This window comes from Cryptotermes secundus, unplaced genomic scaffold, assembly GCF_002891405.2.
Source record: "Cryptotermes secundus unplaced genomic scaffold, Csec_1.0 scaffold323, whole genome shotgun sequence".
Taxonomy (NCBI): Eukaryota; Metazoa; Arthropoda; class Insecta; order Blattodea; family Kalotermitidae; genus Cryptotermes; species Cryptotermes secundus.
The window spans coordinates 1,579,744-1,599,546 of NW_019738961.1; the positions used below are offsets into that span (position 1 = coordinate 1,579,744).

At 43.0% G+C, this 19,803-nt stretch overlaps 1 protein-coding gene across 3 annotated transcripts in view; it reads right to left on the reverse strand.

Annotated features, from left to right (window-relative positions):
* Positions 1-19,803, reverse strand: part of LOC111871433 (telomerase-binding protein EST1A) — a 181,698-nt gene that overhangs the window by 31,422 nt on the left and 130,473 nt on the right. For all 3 annotated transcript variants that reach the window (XR_002844022.2, XM_033754255.1, XM_023864547.2), the window contains 4 exons: positions 4,232-4,329; positions 2,984-3,087; positions 791-970; positions 67-285 (listed from right to left, as the gene is read on the reverse strand). Coding sequence is in view for 2 of the 3 variants with exons in the window: in XM_033754255.1 (XP_033610146.1) it covers positions 67-285; positions 791-970; positions 2,984-3,087; positions 4,232-4,329 (601 nt within the window). In the remaining variant the exon portion in view is untranslated. The remainder of the gene's footprint in view (positions 1-66; positions 286-790; positions 971-2,983; positions 3,088-4,231; positions 4,330-19,803) is intronic.

The following is a 19,803-nucleotide window of genomic DNA, read 5'->3' on the forward strand; positions in this document are numbered from 1 at the left end:
AATAATAATAATAATAATAATAATAATAATAATAATAATAAACTTAATAAAGAGGCATCACCCCACCTGCACTCGTTGGCGATGCCTTTCTTGCTTACGATGCTTTTTCTCCAGTTCCTCCTTTCTGTGCAGGAGATCCTGTATCTCCACTGGTGCTACAGCTGTGCTAGAATCCAGTTCATTGTTGGAAACAGATGTCACTGGTTCCACTTTGCCCTCCTTGTCACTGGTTTTGTCTTCATTTTCATCCTCACTGAAGCTCTCCACAACTAATTCCGAATCACTCTGAAATTAAAATTAAAAACCTCCATGTAGAGTTATGTTCTTCTGGGTTGTAATGATGTGTACTTGGCAGAAAGCTCAATGTTTCAGAGGAATATATCGCCTCCATCTTCACAGTCGAAGAACAAGTCAAGCAAGAAACAGGTGGAAGCAGGCGGCAAGCTGAGCTGCATGTTCCGCCAAAACATCAAGCTCTCTTCAAACTACACTGTAATACAACCTAAAAGACTGTAACTCTGCATAGCTATCACTGAGAAAACCACCAATCAAGGAAATCCATGTTTGCGATAAAACAGCCACAACATATTTGATATCTGACACACATATTGGTGCTGTACACAGAGCAGAAAATAGTATTGGGGGGGGGGGACTGTCTGAACAAGAGGGATGTAATACATTCTGCAATTTTGCATTCCAGTTCTTCTCTCAGCACACAATAAGCGGTGAGTACAAGGTGAATAAGGACCATAAGTGACACCAGGAGTATGTAATAATAAAAGGCACAAACCTGATCCTCCTCATGTGGGGAAGACAGTGAACCCTGACTGCATGACTGTACTACAGAAACATATTCACTGAATCCACTATCAAATTTCTGTAACTTCAGAACAGGTGGATCAACCCCACACAGGAAAACTGTACCAAAGAAAACTATTTTTTGGATCCTTAAGACAACGTAAGCCTGCTCCTGAAAACAGAAAGCAATGGAACAATCACATTACTCAAATGGCACGTTATTAAATCTGGAAAACAAAAGCTATATAAGACATATCAGAACACAGAATTACACGGTGTCACAAAACAGAAGACCTTAATCTGGGCAATCACTGCTGTGATAACCTCAAAACTATAAAAGCTTAGCTTGCTTCCAGAAAACAAGAGAGAGAACACTAAATGTTTCAACTCCACGTTGTGCCACCAGTCTCTCATCCACACAAGAATTTTATGGAAGCTGACGAACCCGGATAGTTCAGTCAGTATTGTGACAGGCTACAGGCTGAACAACTCAGGGGTCGGGGTTCAAGTCTTGGTAGAGTCAAGAATTTTCTCTTCTCACACAGTACAGACTGGCTCTGGGGTCCACCCAGCCTCCTATCCAGTGGGTACAGGGGGCTCTATCCCTGGGGGTAAAGAGGCAGGGGTGTGAAGCTCACCACTCCCCTCCAACTAGTGTCAAGGTCAAGAAAATAGGAACCTATATATGCACTCCCCCATATGCCTTCATGGCACAGTGCTTAATTAGTTAAGCACAGGGACAACTTTACCTTTACCTTATGGAACCTCACAAGAGCCCTCCACCGGTCCCTATGCTGAGCGAGATCAATCAAGTCCATAACAACCAATCATATATCTACAGTCCATTCACGGAGACGAGAGAGTACTCATAAACAAATGCACGCGGTATCTCCTTGGCCCTTTGAATGAAAACATGCAGCGATTACGTGATGCGTGTATCATTGCAGGGGCATCCAAAGTTCACTCTTCAGTCTGAATGTAGGTTAATGTGTGTCCGAATTCAGTGAGTACACTGAGTAACTGCGCGCTTTGTCCACTCCTTGCTGTCAGCTGTGGCGACTCGGGGCATGCTTTGTTTACGCTGTCTCGTCTCCACGAATGGACTATAAGATCCATCTTAATATCTTCCTCTCATCTATTTCCATGTCTTCTTGGTGGTTTATTTCCTTCGGGCTTTCCCACCGAAGCACACGATGCCAGATATAGCATGTATCTGTATCATGAAATTATGAAACACAAACCCTATTCTTCCATAGACTCGTGTTGCTAGTGGAGATGCATTCCTATGGAAGTTCATTCAATCCACAGTCATAATAAAAACACACATTTTTACCTACCGCAAATAATATTACATACATGAAAACAAATCTGAAAAAATTTACTAAATGAGGGTTCACATTGCACAATCTAAAACAATATGGGAACAAGTATGCTACCAGCTATTTCTCTATGTCACTAATGCACACACACGCTAGCCAGTCACCAGTTGTACAGCCTGCATCTGTGCACCAATGCAGTCTGCATCAGCTTCTTAAAAACAACTATTTCTTTAAAAGAATTATAGTCATGTTTTATAATATTTCAAAGAGTGAAAATAATCACTCAGACATCCACAACATGGGGGCATATTGTGTACTACTGAGTAGAATATTAATCTCAGTTTGTCTGCTCTCTGACACAGAAGTAACCTCAATGATTCATGAATTAATTAATAAACCTGCTCAATAAATCAATTATTCTTTAAGAGTCCCAACCAAATATTCTATTTTAATTTTAGTCAGCATGTCTATTGACAGACATTCTAAGAAGAGCTGTAACAAAGGGAACATTACTTTCAAAGGAACTCTAGCCATATTCTTCAACATCCAAATAACAATACAGCATACAGCATTCTAGCTTAATCACTACAGCAATGGGCTACAGGTAGAAGAAAGAGATTTTTCCCTTCTGCACAGAGTCCCGACCACCTCTATGGCCTATACAGCTTCCTATACAATGGGTACCAGGAGGTTCTTTCCCCAGGGGTGAAGTAGCCAGGGCATGAAGCTGATCACTCACCTCTACCTAGTGCTCAGGTCACATGTATTCATGGCATGGTGCTTAATTAAGGACACCTTTACTTTTACTTCTATCCATATACCACATTATGTCTGTCAATAATAAAAACATATGGAAGAAAACTTACCATATCAGTCTCTTTGCTTGTATAGATCGGTTCCTGGTCATTGTACATCAGTGGAGTGAAGCCACATAATGTTGCATCTTCTGGCAGTCTAACGAGTTCATAATCTGTGAACAAAAGTGTTGTTCTATAGGTAAAAATGAACACGAATGTTACCTTAAGCTCAATAAAACTAATATACTGCATGTTGTTAATATATACTCTAATTACGATTTCAGGCACTAGGAAAATATAACAGCAAGATGGCTGACATCTGAAAAAATTAAAGTGGGTAGCAACTGAGATCATTTCTACTAGCTTTATGGTTACCATTACATACACATAGTCATGTCAGAAGCATGAAACTAAGAAATATATTTACATTAACATGATCACAGGCTTCTAATATGCCCAGCAGAGGACACTAGCTACTAGATCACTTCAGTAGTTTAGTTTTAACACAGGATTGTGAAGAAAGTGAAAGTGATAGTCTGCCCACCCTCCTTGTTTTTTTGATACTGAAGTTCAATGGATAAGTGTGAACATGGGCGCCAGTAGGTGGGGGAGAGCATCTGTCCCACCTGGATTCTTGCAAAAATCAAAATTGATACAAAGAATTAAATATGCAAAATATTAATACAGAAATAAAACTTTTTAAAAAAACATTATTCTTCTATCCTTAAAACTCTAAAGTGATCAGTAAAAATAGTGTGAAACTGCTTTAAACGCAAGTTTGTAGAGGATGAATGTGAACACAGTATTCAATATTCACACCCTACGTTCCATTAAAAATCTGAGAAGTAATGGTCTGTAAGACAGTGAAGTATAAAGGTGTGAAAATACTCAGAATACAGGAAGTGCTTTTTATCTAAACTTAGTGGAACATAACCTAGTCTCCATAAACAGAACAAATTACCTTAACAATGTGTTGAATACAGATCAGCATTCAACTAAAATGTGTTCTGAAGGCATAATTTTTCCGTTTGCTTTGCATAACAAATATTTTAATCAAAAATTTTTAAATTAAATTAATCACATTAAATCTGAAACCCTTGCTTATAAAATGTATTGGGGTATACACACTACGCTTATTACTGTAAACTTCAATGTTCAATATGCCACAGGAAAATGTAAAAAATTTCTACCGCTTTTCAAGTTGCAACTTTCATGAGATCTTGCCGAGGAAAATACTCAAGTGGAAATACACAAAAACTTCATGGCTGAAACAGAACATTTAAATATTCATAGTAAATTACTCAGGCAAATACTGACCTTCTCTGGGACCTGTAACCAGAAGAGTCTTCTGATATTCCAACTTCTCAAGAAGGTTTACCAGAGTTGCAACCCGTCCCCACGCGTCCCCTGGAGGTCTGTGAACAAATAATATACCAAAAACATAAATATGAAGTCATCAGAATATCTCAGGCTACCCCACAAAGGAACACACGACGCCTTGACTCGGTTCTCCAACCTGGCCCCCAGGTCCAGCTCCTCTTTTCCTCTTTCTTCTCTTTTCATTCCTACTACTCTGTTGTTTCCTTACTTCCTTCTACCTACATCCCTTCCTCTCATTTATTTTATATACATTTTCTTATTCCTCTTTTAGCCACCTGCTTTCCTTCCTCCTGTGCTCCTTAATTCTTCCACCCTGACTCTGCCCTTTAAAAACAGATTTTTCCAGCACAACTGTTTTCCTGTCACTTTTCTGTACTTCCTTCCACCATTCATTCCTATATTGTATTCATTTCTCCCCTTTACCGCTTTTCCTTCCACGTTTCTTTTTTTCTTCCACTTTTCCATCTTGACACCCTCTGTGAACAGCCCTTTCGGACCACTGTGTCACCACTGGTCACTCGGAGCCCCATTCACGGTCTCCCCTGTCCCCGGGGCCTACTCTTCTACACTGAAGAGAGTGGCATCGGGTTCCTCCGAAAAGTTCGCACAACATGGAGTCAAATCCCGGAAGATCTTAATTCTAATATTCAAGGCCAAACGAGCTTCAAACCTCGTAAGCAACCAAGGTTGAGTGGTTTGGTCTCCTGCTTCGACCTGCTCAAAATCTGAGGCCAGAGACCGAAGTTTTCGTGATTTTATGCAATGCCTCCAAGCAAGTACTCGGACAGTCCCTCAAAATACGCCACAACTGCTTCGAATCACATCCGTTCCAAACAAATGCCCACTATCATTGTACAATTCAACGCTATATAATTTGAGTTACTGAAAGTAAAGGTGAAAGGTAGAGTTGTTCATGTACTTAAGTAATTAAGCACTACTCAATGAAGGCGTATGGGGGAGTGGAGGTATAGATCAACGTTTTCTTGACTTCGGCACTAGTTGTAGGTGAGTGGTCAGCTTCACGCCCCGGACACGTAATCCCCGGGGAAATAGCTCCCGGTACCCACTGGATAGGAGGCTGGGTGGGGCCCAGAACCGGTCTGGAGAACAGAAAATTCTTGCCCTTACCGGGTCTCGACCCCTCGGTCCTCCAGCCCGCAGTCTGTTGCTATACCGACTACGCTATTCTGGCTCCTGTTATTGGAACTGTCTTCTCTTAGTCGTTACCACAAGAAGCACCAAATAATATTCCAGCCGGGTTTCCACGAATCTCATCACCTGACTACGCTCTGCATTAATTATGCCGTCTGGCAATATTTCCGCTTCGTTATACACGATACGGCCTGCACGTATTATTGCTATCCGCTACTTTCAATCCACGCATCTCAAAACGAATGCCGGAGCGCCAGGCAGACCGTTCATGATCATAAATGAACCATGCGTAGATGGACCCAGCAAGCATACCAAATCGGAGGATGAAATTGCACTTGCCCCCAGCACATCTCCCATGACGTAACATATTACACTACAGCATGGTCCGACTCTTTATGCCCGTATTCAATACGGTCCATGAATTTTAATGTAAAATCTGTCCCTCACGGCTGTACTTTCTTGAATATCAAGATGAGGTCTAACGTCTTCTTATTTCACGTGCGTTCGCATCCTTGTGGTGTGCTTCTTCAGATAGGTCCGTCCGCCCCCCTCTCTGTGACCACGGAAGTAGACAACCGCTCAACGAATTTTCATGCAATGTAATACTGGAGGCCAATCACAGTGGCCGCGCAGTCTAAGGCATGTTCGCCTGCTGGAACACTGGGATCGTGGGTCCTAATCCCACTCAAGGCATGGATGCATGTGTGTGTGTATTTTGTGTTTGTGTTGTTCTGTGTGTAGGTAGCGGCCTTGCGACGGGATGATCCCCCGTCCAAGATGTCCTACTGACTGTGTACAGATGAAGAAACTGAAAAAGCGGCCAACGTCCAAAAAAGGGCTGCAGAGCCATAGACAGATAGTGATACTGGGGGGGGGNTGTGAGCACTTTAAAGTTCTAGTTAAAACGGGCAAGAACGACGGATACACTACAGAAAGAGTTCTGTCTTCTGTGATATAGTTTTTTTTTTTTTTGTTTCTTGAGGCGGGGTGAGACTAAGTCTACTTGGTATGTCGGTCACTAATTGGCCTATTGTATCAGCCTCCGATGATAGATGATCGGTGTGGAGCAGTCGTTAGAATGAGAACTGTCAGGGGAAACCGAAGTTCTCGGAGAAAACTTGCTCCAGTGTCAGTTTGTCCGCTAGAAATCCCACATGACCTGACCTGGACCACTAATTGGCCTACTGTACCAGCCCCGGATGATAGATAATGACGAACGTGGGCCAGTCGGTGGAATGAGAATTGGCAGGGGAAGCCGAAGTACTCTGAGAAAACTTGCCCAGTGTCACTTTGTCCACAACAAATCCCACATGACCTGACCTGGGCTGGAACCCGGGCCGCCGAGGTGGGAAGCCAGCGACTAACCGCCTGAGTTATGGAACGGCCTCTTCTACGATATAACGTCATGCAGTCCGTTCAAAGTCAACCAACGTTTAGGAGGAACATGTCGCTTCCATCTTCAGGATCGAAGAATAGGCCAATCAAGAAACCAGCACGAAACAGACGGCATTCTCGCTTAGCTTCATTGATTGATTGACTGATTCATCCATTCATCAACGGCACTACAACCCTCTGTTGGGCCCTGGTCTCTTCTTCAGTCCCGCAATCTTTTTTACACAGACGGTAGGACCCTTGGATGAGCGATCAGCCCGTCGCAAGGCCCCTTCCTCCACACAGAACAGCACAGACAGAATAAACGCACACAGACATCCATGCCTCCAGTGGAATTCGAACCCACGATCCCAATGTTCGAGCGTGGCGAAAACAGTTCATGCCTTATACAGTGCGACCACTGTTATCGGCCTCGCTTAACTTAGAATTCCTATTATTTGTTTAAAGTCAACCAATGTTTCGGAGAAACATGTCGCCTCCACCTTCAATATCGAAGAATAGGCCAATCAAGAAACCAGCATGAAGCAGACAGCAATCAGAGCTTGGTTTATTCTTCCACCTTAAAGATGAAGATGACACGTTGCTCCAGGACATGGGTTGACTTTCTATCTGCTTACACGACATTATATCTAAGATGACAGAACTCTCCGTAACCACTGAAGTCTGAACCTCAAATCTTACTTTACATTAAGATCTTCAAAGACGTCGTTGTAGGCCTTGTAGACAGTTGTACAGCAAAACGAAACGTATGCTTATGCCCAATACACCTTCTTCCGGAAGTCCATGGTTCTTCGAAATAACTGAACGAAGAGGACCAAAAGCGACATATCTGCCATGCTATGCATATAGTTGGGGGCACGCAGTAGCGTAGTTGGTTGAGACACTATGCTACAAGCCGGAAGGTGACGGGATCGAGTCCCGATGAGGTCATTAGGTTCTTCAATTGAACTAATCCTTCCAGCCGCACTATGGCCCTGGGGTCGACTCAGCCTCTAACAGAAATGAGTACCAGGATTCTTCCTGGGAGGTAAGGGGCGGCCGGCGTGTAAGGTTGACGACTCCACCGCCATCTGTGAGCCGACTGTCTAGAAAATGTGGGAGCCTCGACGTCTCGCAACCCTATGGGCCTCCACGGCCTGTTACGGGGATAGCTTTACTTTTTTGATATGCATACATTTCCTACTTTGTCTGAAACTCTGAGAAGACTGGCAAGAAACATCAAGACACAGGAGAAAACAAATGGGTCTTATCTTAGGCTTTCTTTGTGGTTTACTTTTACAAAACACTCACTATCTATATCTATATAGCCTTGACTGGCAGGATGACTGGTAAATAACAAATTAGAAAGGTTTCGAAAGAAAACAGTCATGGCTTATACAGGTAATATTTCGGCATTTTCACGGAACTAAGGAAACTCGAGGAAAATCTCAACCCAAAAGTACAGCCTAAGTTCAAGCATCCGACGACATATACTCTGTCTACTATAGCAATGACAGTGCTTCGTCGTCACTTAGTGACGTTGACCGTTACGTCATCACTAGAAAGTTATCAGACTCGTACAGTACATCGACTTTACCACTGTGCCTTAAAAGATGAATAACAAAGTCCAAATCTGGACACGATTCTGAACCAATTACACCCACCTCCCAACCTTTAATTCGGGCATTCCAATTCATCACTTACATTTACATGCATTCCCATGTTCTAACAGATCCATGACAATGTGCGAGTCAGCAAATAGGTCACAAATGGAAGTAAAACAGCTGTAATGGACGTAATAGGTTTTCTGTGTGTATCACTGGGTAGCAGCAAAGGCAACCTTCATAAAAGTCTAGGTAGCTCAAGCGCATACGCGTGTTCAGAGGCTGATTTAAGTAGTCAAAAGGGCGACCGTGCTTGAGAAGTACACTACCGAAGAGCAACGTTCTGTTGTGCGTTTTCTGTGGGGAAACGGATTCAATGCAAATGATACTCATAAAGAAAAGTTCCATGTTTACGGCGGAAGTGTCTGCCGTGTACAGGGGTTCACAACTGGGTCGAGAAACGTGGCAAACGTTTCGCTGATGGCGAGGAGGTTGAAACGAAGGTGCGAAAATGGTTGAGGCAACAGTCAAGAGACCATTGGTAGATTCACTAACATAACACAGACCTACAAGGAAATTCTTCCAGATCAGCTTATATCTTGGATTTCATCAGACTCAAACGAATCTCAAAAGAACTGATGCTTTCAAAAGATAAAGAACGCCGCCTGACATAACTCCGAAGCGATCTATAACCGCATTCACCCTTCCTTCCTTCCTTACTTACTTACTTACTTACTCGTGGAGCTGAGCCCTTCATGAGAGCTGCCAATTCTGCAGCTACTCAAGAATTTCCCAGCATTTTATGGAACCTGAAGATTCATTACCGTGTTCACAAGAGCACTCCACGGGTCCCTATCCTGAGCCAGATCAATCCAATTCATACCATCCCTTCCTAACTCTAAGATACATTTTAATATTGTCCACCCACCTACGTCTGGGTCTTCCCAGTGGGTTTCCCACCAATATCCTATATGCACTTCTCTTCTCCCATATTCGCGCTACATGACCTGCCCACCTCCTCCTTGACTTGATCATTCTAATTATACTTGGAGAAGAGTACAAGTCATGAAGCTCCTCATTATGCAGTTTTCTCCAACTTCCTGTCACTTCATCCCTCTTCGGTCCAAATATTTTCCTTAACACCCTGTTCTCAAATACCCTCAGTCTATCTTCCTCCCTTAATGTCTGAGACCAAGTTTCACACCCATACAGAACCACAGGCAAAACCGCATTCACCCTATCCCATACAAATGCCAAGTAAATCTTGATGTAAGGCTGCGCCATAGCTCAAGCGGTTAGTCGCTGGTTTCCCACCGCGGCGGACCGGGTTCGATCCCGCGTCTGGTCAAGTGGGATTTGTGGTGGACAAAGTGGCGCTGGGGCAGGTTTTCTCCGAGTACTTCGGTTTCCCCTGACAATCTTCATTCCACCAATTGCTCCACAATCACCCTCACCTATCATCTGGGGCTGGTACAATAGGCCAGAAGTGGGCCGCAGTACAAGGGACTCAGTCCCACCCCACTAGCAATAAAAAGAATCTTGATGTATAAATCTCATGGAAATTTTTAAGTTTCCGCCGTCTTGAAAAGCTGATCGTTGTAGTCTTCAGCAGCAAATGCTTTCTTCCAAGTATTCTAGACGCGCAGGTGTGGTAGTTTAACATCCAAATTTCGTTTTCTTGAGAGAATGTGTTTATATATTTCGTAAGATTTTCACAATAAAGAGCGACTATTTCTCGAAATAGCGTTAATAGACTGATCTTTATAACAGAAGGAGTGTTTTCTGTAAGATATGAACTGCATTTCTATACGTTATTTTGATCAATTCTTGGATTTGAAGGGATACAAAACAAAGCAATTATGGCCACAAACGCTGAGAAATGATTTAATTGACACGTTTTACACGGAATATAAGAAAAACGACCCCCATAGTAGAAGAACCACACGCAAGTTTTTATTAAGACACATAAGACGAATAATCTTAATAAGTTTTAGTGTGTGTAAATTTATTATAGTTGACGAATACGCACTTTTCAAATACTTTTTAAATAATTTTATAAAGACATATAATGGCAAGCAATGCAATAGATTAGCGTAATTAGGGCACCTGATGATGGCACTATGTTGCCGAAACATGTCGTGAAGTAACAGGTAACAGGCACAGTAAGAGGCACTACAAGACGGCCACTGTATACATATCATGGATTAATTGAAGGCATTCTGGTCATTCACACTATCTGACGTCAAGTGAACGACAAATTTCATTTAATTGCATAGAAAACTTTACATGCTTCGGTGCTCAACAGGCGAGGTACTGTTTTACATTTATAAGGGTCAACTGTCCACCAATTCTATCCACACAGAGTTAATTAATTACATTTATAATTAGAATAATAAAGACAGTTATTCAGTAAAACAATATTAAAAAGCAAAACAGTTAAATGTTTTGAAATGTGAAGAAGCCACACACAGCTTCTAATACGAATATATGTATATGTAAAATAATTTAAAAAATCTTTTAAAACATTTTTAATACATCAATAGATGAAGGTTTGGCGGCAAGATTGTCAGCACTACGCGTCGGCCGCCTTTTACCCCCGAGAATATTCCAAGAATATTCCTGGTACTCATTTCTGTTAGAGGCTGAATCGATCCCAGGGCCATTGTCCGGCTGGAAGGATTAGGTAAATTGAAAAAAATCCGATGACCTCATCGGGACTTGAACACGCGACCTTCCGGCTTGTAGCATGGTGCCTCAACCAACTATGCTACCACGTACCCCCGATTTGTTACTGTACAACCATAGGATTAAAAACATTCTGAATCTGTTTCGTTGCTTCAAATTCTGTTAGATAAACAGCAGTGATTTTAAAAAACAAGTTCTACAGTAACTTTAACAGCCAATAAACGTATTTCTTACTTTTCCCTTTTGCAGGAAGAATGTCAAGAACTTTTTGATTGTTTTCTGGAAGTAAGAACTTGGAAGAATCAGATGTGAACGGCCTCTACAACATTTTTATGGACTTGCGCATAACTGTCGATTGCACATTTAGAAATGAACACGCAAATGTCGTGTGTCTTCATTTCAACCATATGCCAAGGCAATTAAGTCTACGCTACGCGTCTAGCATAACACTCAGGAGCAGCAACATTCACATCGCCCTTCCGAGGAGTACGAGTTCACTTCCGTCAGTGTACTGCTGTCTGAGATACGCGCTTCTCAAGGCCATCAATATTAGGACTATAGCCTTTTGGATGTGCCGCCGTGTAGTTGGGGTAGACATATAAGGACGTTTCGAAGAAACCTATATTTTGAGATGTGACGTTCTAACGGCAATGAATATTAAGATTATCGTATTCTGAGATGTGACGTCGTGTAGTCGGGTAGACAGATAAGGACGTTTCCAAGAAACCTATATTTTGAGATGTGACGTTCTAACGGCAATGAATATTAAGATTATCATATTCTAAGATGTGACGTCGTGTAGTCGGGTAGACAGATAAGGAGGTTTCGAAGAAACCTATATTTTGAGATGCGACGTTCTAAAGGCAATGAATATCAACGAAAGATATAATTTGGGACAGCCGCACAACAAATAATCAGAAAGAAACGAAGTACTCACTACTGCATCAACATTTGTTTTTATTCGTTTTTGGTGGCATCGCTACATGTTTCGACCCTTTTCCTGGGTCATCTTCAGGCGTACACGGATACTATTTAGCTTCTGAATTGCGTCATTAATCAATATGAAGGTTAACATCATCTCCCACGAATAACACGCATAAAGTCGTAAACCGTCTCCTTTGTACAGTATACTACACTTCATATATCCACATCAAAATATCGCAATTACTCACAGAATAGGCACGATACACTGGAACAACAGACAGCTAGCTCGCTCGTGATCTACGTCTGAATTTAAGCCTGTAGGTCGCGGGATTTCATTCCCGATGAGGTCACTGGAATTGACCTAATACAGCCACACTATGGCCCTGGGGTCGACTAATCCTCTGACAGAAATGAGTACTAGAAACCTTCCTGGGGGTGAAGAGCGGCCGGCTCCTAAGGCAGACAACCTCACCGCCATTTGTGAGCAGACTGTCTAGAAAATGTGGGAGTCTCGACGTCTCACAGCTCTATGGACCTTCACGGCCTGTTACAGGGATAGCTTTACCTTTAACTACCTCAAAAACGCACGCCACTAACTGTCGCGGTACGCTTGTACTGGGGTGAAAATTGCATCTGAAATGTCTTATTATTTGTAATTATCAACATAAATGTTGGCAATTATTCCTTTATGCACAACTTCGGGCAAGGATTCATTCAAACACAGTTTTTCACGTTACGTATCATCTTCGTAGCATATTAATAAAGGTACGCTCGGGGAAAAAATATACTGCAACGTAATTTCTGAGAATAGCACACAGACGTAACGTCTTGCAAGTTAAATCTCTTGCACACGTAAAATATTAAAATGACACAAGTATATATATATATATATATGATGCAGACACCACTTATTATCAGGAGGTCATCAACTTAGACGCAAGGCCCCAAGAATCCAGTGTTGTCGTCTTAAGTTATGTGAAATATTCAGTACAAGAAACCTGCCTTCGAAATACCAAGCTATAAATACAGAATAAAGACAAAGCAGCAGCGCCATGAAGAATATTTACACAATACAGATATGTGTGACGATATACTGGAATTTTCAGTTCATAATAAATATTCCACCCATATAATTACATACTATCACGATTTAGGGGCGTCACTATAGACGAAGCAGAAATTTGATTTTGGATTTATTGATCACTGATACACAAGACTCGTAATTACACTTTACAGATCACTGACACACGAGGACTAGTGTCCTCAATCTATTACAGCCTCCACTAGCCGTTTCCTGACAACGGATTTTAACACGGGCTATAACAATCTCGCTGAATTAAACACTCCAAATATCATACATAAAGTCTTCTTTTCACGCCGCACTCTTGCAACTATCTGTTTTCTTTCCAGGCTCACGTATAGAACTCTTCTCAACTCAACTCGCAGAATCAGAGAGTTACTTTACGACTGGCGGTTTACCGCCAATCAGTTCGTCTTGGTGCCAAACGCCTTGAGACGCACGCCCAGTATTTTTGAAACTGAACACTTATGGTTATAGTCCTTGTGTAACCTCCTCTCTGACAAGAGGATAGGTCTGTCGTTTACAACTGCTGCTGGCTCCCGCCAGCACAATCATTCTCGGGTCCGAGTCCCGCGAGACTCATCACCATATTTTACTGTCTCGGATTCGAGACTCCTCAACCTGGAGGGTCAGCTTCCAGCATTTATATCTTCCAGGAACAGGGTGGCCCAGTTATACCCCCGGACACTGGGTTCCCTTTCCGCCGCCTCCTACAATTCTAGGGACTACGGTGGAGATATGATACTAGCACCGTCGTAAAATCACCTCCAAAGTATCTTACTATCGTATTAGTAAATAAACGCCCTCCCGTTATAATGGACATGGATATAACGAATTGTGGATAAAACAGACAAAAAAGTGGCCGTGTACAACTGCGAATTCTTCTTGATTTTAGACATTAACGTTTTGTAGTTATAAAACTATTTAAAATAAAATAAAACCCAATATAAATACCTTTATAATGTGACATGTACACCCGTTTCTAGGCAACGACTCGGTAAACACATTCCCGCGGTAACGAATTCACAGGCAACAATCGGATATCTTCCGTTGCTGTGCGACTGCGCTATGAATGGAACAATGGAACCAGGTTGCAAGAGGTGTTTTCAATGTTGCTCGCATATATCCATTGCTGGGTAACGGGCCAAAACACGCATTCTTGACAAAAGAAAAGTGTTTTCCGTGGGGACTCCAATTCCGGCCCCTCGAACGTCCTGCCCGTAGCCAGTCACTATACCGACTGAGATACCCCATTTATCTTACGGTACCAGCACTGTGTGCATCATACAGCGTCGAATGGCAGGATCAGTGATGAACTGCAAAAGATTTGGAAGGAAGCGAGATACTATCCCGGCATTTGTCTGGAGGGAACGGGAGGATAGCCAGTGTCCGGGGCAAGAGCCGACCCGGACATCTCCTGAATGATGAAATGGAAGAAATGTTGACTAAAGCGGTCGTGACCAATTTGATACACTACCCCGGAATTTTCGTGGAGGGAATGAGGCAGGAAATGAAAAATCGGAGTCCCAGACGAGATTCAAACCGAGAACCTCCCCAATAAAAGTTAGACGTGTTACCGCTACAACCGGCGTGTTCGGATTTTCCGTTACAAAACGTAAAACGTAGAACTAGTATATTTTTTTCAAAAGTTCCGACACGCAATGTTTGTAAGGACTTGTACATCTGATGCGCCCAGCGGCCATACAAGTATACACGCTCCTAGGTTCTGCAAGCAGCGCGAGAGTCGCTGTGTGTGCAGAGGAAGCGCACAAGAAAATTTATGATGATCTCATCACAGAATATGAATTTCCTTGACCTTGGTCAATGTTCGTTTTATCGTCAGTAATTCCCCATTCCATTTGTTTCCTCCACATAAAAATATTTATGACAAATGCTACTACCCTCTCTCCCCCATAGACAGAACGCAGTCTAAAATGTAAGGCGAGTCGTTAGGAGCTGGTAGTCGGATGCAAGTACCTCCAAATATCAGACATAATTTTACTTGTTACCTGACCACTGGATTGCGCATAAGAAATATGGCAAGATGTAGTGGGGCAGTGTTGTAGCTGACTGTAGGAGGGAGAATAACGAACTGCAATAAAGATCCTTTCATAACCATACACACCCCACCACCCTTATCTCAGTGGACACGACCAAATTCAATGCGCATTCTTCTGAGAGCAGCCAAGTCAAAAACATGGAGTGTACTCGTCTAATTGATATGGCTAATGAGACAGCTATTCCTTATCGTGAATCCGAAACAGCATTCCTTATCCATTTCTAGGGTAACGGTAAGTTGACATCACAAGGAGGCCTCTCTGAAACTCTGCACTGATAGTGCAACGTACCCTAAAGTCGGGGGCATTTATTTTGGCCAGTCAAGGTCATCGCCCCTTCATCCTTGCTTGCACTTATTTCCACCTCGATTATATTCTACCTGTACGGAGGTAGAGTGGAGTACCCTACAGATTCGTGGGAGTTGATGCAATGACCTTGGTAAAATAACCTTAACCGACCAAAACGGAAATGTCCGCGACTACAGAAAGGGATCACTGACCGCCGGATTTCCTTTCGAGTGATCTGAGTTCAGTATCCGTAAATGTAAAAAAAAGTTAAAGCTATCTCTGTAACTGGCCGTGGAGGCCCATAGGGTTGTGAGACGTCGAGGCTCCCACATCTTCTACACAATCAACTTACAGATGGCGGTGAGGTTGTCAGTCTTACGAGCCTGCCGCTCTCTACCCCCAGGAAGATTTATAGTAATCGAAGCCGCGACCTTCCGGCTTGTAGCATAGTGCCTCAACCAACTACGTTAAAGCGTCCCACCTTCCTTATATTATGGTGTCTACAAAAGGTCTGACACATTTTGACCTTTAATAATTCGGGAAATAACGAAGATAGAAATAAACCTTTAGCAATGATGGAAAGATCAACTCAAAAAGTTTGTTTTCCTCTTTACAGGTCACGAACGTGTTCTTAACTGTCAGTGCAGTGTTCATTGTTGAGAAAATGGCGACTCCGCAAGAGAGAGCGCAAACAGTGGTGTGGTTTTGTGAAACGAAATCAGTGACACAAATGCAGAGGAACTTCAGAATACAAGGTGTGTCCCAAAAGTCATGAAATATATATATATATNGTTCAGAGTGTCGGCTAGCAACCGGACAGTCATTCGACGGTCAGTATTCAACAAATCACGCACACGAGTCACATTTTCATCGGTTTGGCTTGTTGATGGCCGTCCAGAGCGGGGGTCATCTTCCACTCCTTCCTGGCCCTCCTTAAACTTCTTCACCCACCTTGTAACTTGCACATATGATACAGCAGACTCCCCGTAGGCTTGCTTAAGCAGTTCGTGAGTTTCGGCAGCTTTTTTGTTGAGCTCCGTGCAGAACTTGACTGCCCAACGTTGTTCGAAAGTATCCGCCATCGCGCGCCGTGACGTGGTCACAAAACACAGGTGCACTAAATCAGCGATACTGACGCCTCCGATGCTCGAGCAGACTGACCTTCGGGCGCGCTGTGAAGCTAAAGACTCCCCCCTTAACTCAACCGGTTCCAGCGCGCTCCGACCAGTAGGAGCGCGGGAAAGAAATATATTTCATGACTTTTGGGATACACCTTGTACATTACCAGAAAGATCGTCCTTCTAGAAACAGTATCATAGACTGGAAACAGAGATTTTTAGAAACAGGAAGTGTCCTCAGTAAGAAGAGTTCCGGACGTCCCAGCACAAGCAATGATGTTGAGCGTGTCCGAGAAGCATTTGCACGCAGTACCAGGAAATCTTTGAGAACAGCGGCAAGAGAATTGAATATGCTAGTTTAAACAGTACAAAAGATTCTACGAAAGAAATTACGGCTGTATGCATATAAGATGCAACTTGTGCAAGCTATTGAACCACATAATAAGCCTAAGAGAACGGATTTTGCAACAGATATATTACGAAGAATAGAGGATGATGAAAGATTTCTTACAACCATATTGTTCTCTGATGAAGCTTGTTTCCACATTTTTGGAACAGTCAACCGCTATAAGTACGCATTTGGGGATCAGAGAACCCTCATGAATACCGTGAAATGGCAAGAAACTCCCCAAAAGTGAATGTGTGGTGTACTCTTATGCATGATCGAGTCATTGGGCTTTCTTTTTCGCGGAAAAGACAGTCACATCAGTCATTTACCTAGACATGTCGCAGAATTTTGTATTCCCGCAAACTGAAGCGCTTCAGCCCGAAATAATTTTCCAATAATTTTCCACCTCATTGGAGCACCACAGTTCGTGATGCTTTTACAAACATTTTCCTGGAAGATGGATTGGACGAGGTGGTCCAATTTCTTGGCCCCCAAGATCACCTGACATAACCCACTGGACTTTTTCCTCTGGGGATATCTCTAAGACATTGTTTATAAGACGCAGGTGAGAGACACCGATCAATTAAAAACCAGAGTAAGAGACGCAATAGCCACTGTGGATGTCGGTATGCTTTCCCGAACTTGGCAAGTAATCGAATATCGTCTTTATATTTTACGTGCAATAAATGGAGCACATGTACAACTTTATTAACAACAGACACAAAACATTTTTAGTTTCTCAGTCCAACAATGTAACCAATTTATTTCTACCTTCGTTATTTTCCGAATTATTAAAGATCAAAATGTGTCGGACCTTTTGTAGACACCCGGTACTACTGTCACAAAGGTTCAGAACTACAAACTTTATAACTTGCTAGTAATTCTGCAAATTTACATTCCCAAAAAAGTTACAAGCACGAACTATAATAATGATGTTGCGCAGGTCCTACACAAAATGTCCTGTTTTAAGAACATATTTCATACCGTGTAAAACGAACTCTGTTAAACTCTTTTTGTGGGTCAGTTACCGACGATGTCAACAGCTAGACTACACAGCGTGGGATGGCTGGATCACAGATGAAGGATGAATTACGAATGCATTTAGAAAAAAGCGGTCAAGCTCTAACGGAATCACTATCCCATCATTTCTCTACAGAGACTGAGGAAAACCATGTACAACAACACTCAAGACAGCCAGCGGCCCAGCCGAGATTCGAATAGAGCAAATCCCGATCAAATACGAGTCTACAGCGTTACCGCTAAGCCAACCCGCTTAGTTCTGCTGTGTATTAAACAAGTTTTAGTACAATTATAAAACACAGCACGTATTATGTACATCTGACAGCAAACTATCGTAAAATATGGCGCTGTACACTACAAGAAAGTTAATTCACAGTTCTCTCATATACTTCATGAGACGTCCTGTGAAGATGCAGCATGTTAAAAGTAATGAGCATGCAGTAAATCCGAATGTCAGTACAGCAATTTCAAAACCAATTGAACGGGATGAGTGGGGGTATGCGACGTCACTCGCACTTCCTGTTGCACCATCCAACATAGCTGTCGCCTAGCAACGCGTCGATAAAATCCGTAACTCTCACGTTGCGCGCGTGCCCCCGAAGCCTCTGTGGCTCAACAGTTCCTGCACAGAGCCAATACGCCACATTGCTCCCTCCTCAGGGCTGTTCGTCCCAAACAGCCTGACGGCATTTCCTTTCCTTTGATGTTGGTCTTCGTGGAGCTACCTCCGCCCCCCTTCTTCAAGGTGCTCGTCCCGAGCAGCTCCATGGTCCGGCGTTCGTCGATCCGACGTATCGCATTCATCCATCGCACATTCAATCTCGCTGGGGAGACCGGTGCTTCTACGTTACCGGCTCCTCCTCGGTGCACTGTTTCATTTTTTCGTTTCGGAGTGGGTCGACCCCTCCACAACATCAATGGTAACGGGGGCTCTTTCCCTGGGGAGAAAGCAACCGGGGCGTGAATCTGACCACTCACCTCCAATTAGTGCAGAGGTAAAGAAAAGAAAAGTCATCCAAAAAAGAAACAAGTATACAACAGGCATTAGGCTGAGATCTCATCATTACGACGTTCTCTGGGGTTCACCCAGCTCCGCATACAACAGATACGACGGGCTCTGTGTGGGGTTAAAGCGGCGTGACGTGGCGCCCTTTACGGAATGCATGGAGCTGTACCTCTACTTCCCTATACACATTCAGTAGTGCTTAATTAGGAAGAGACAACACTGTCCGTTATTTCCTACAAGTGCTTAAACTAATAAAAAACAAGAAGTTCTGGGAACGGAGAAATTGCAGGTAGATCTGAACAGGCTGGGGGAGTGGGCGTTTGAAAATGAGATGATAATAAATCCAGCTAAAAGCAAGGCAGTTTGTTTTACGAGAGCCCGAGCGACGGACCTACTAACTTATTCGTTACGGGACATAGTAATTCCGGAAGCGAGCAGTTGTAAATACTTGGGAATAGTCTTCCGTAGTGATTTAGGTTGGGCTGATCAAGTTAACTACACGGTTAAAAAAGCCTGGATGGCACTTTATTTCACAATGCATATTCTTAAAAAGGGAAATAGCAACAGCAAAAAGTTTAGCCTACACATCGCTAGTGCGTCCGATTCTTGAATACGGGGCGACGTGCTGGGGTCCTTATTGGAAAGGGCAGAAAAATGCGCTAGACCGGGTGCAAAACAGCGGCTAAATTTGCTCATCATAGAAATGATTCGAACTGGGAAACTTTGACTCGGCGCAGAGAGATAGCTCGCGTATGTGCTCTCTTCAAAGCATACACGGGAGAACGGGCATGGGAGGCTATAGGTGATAGATTAGA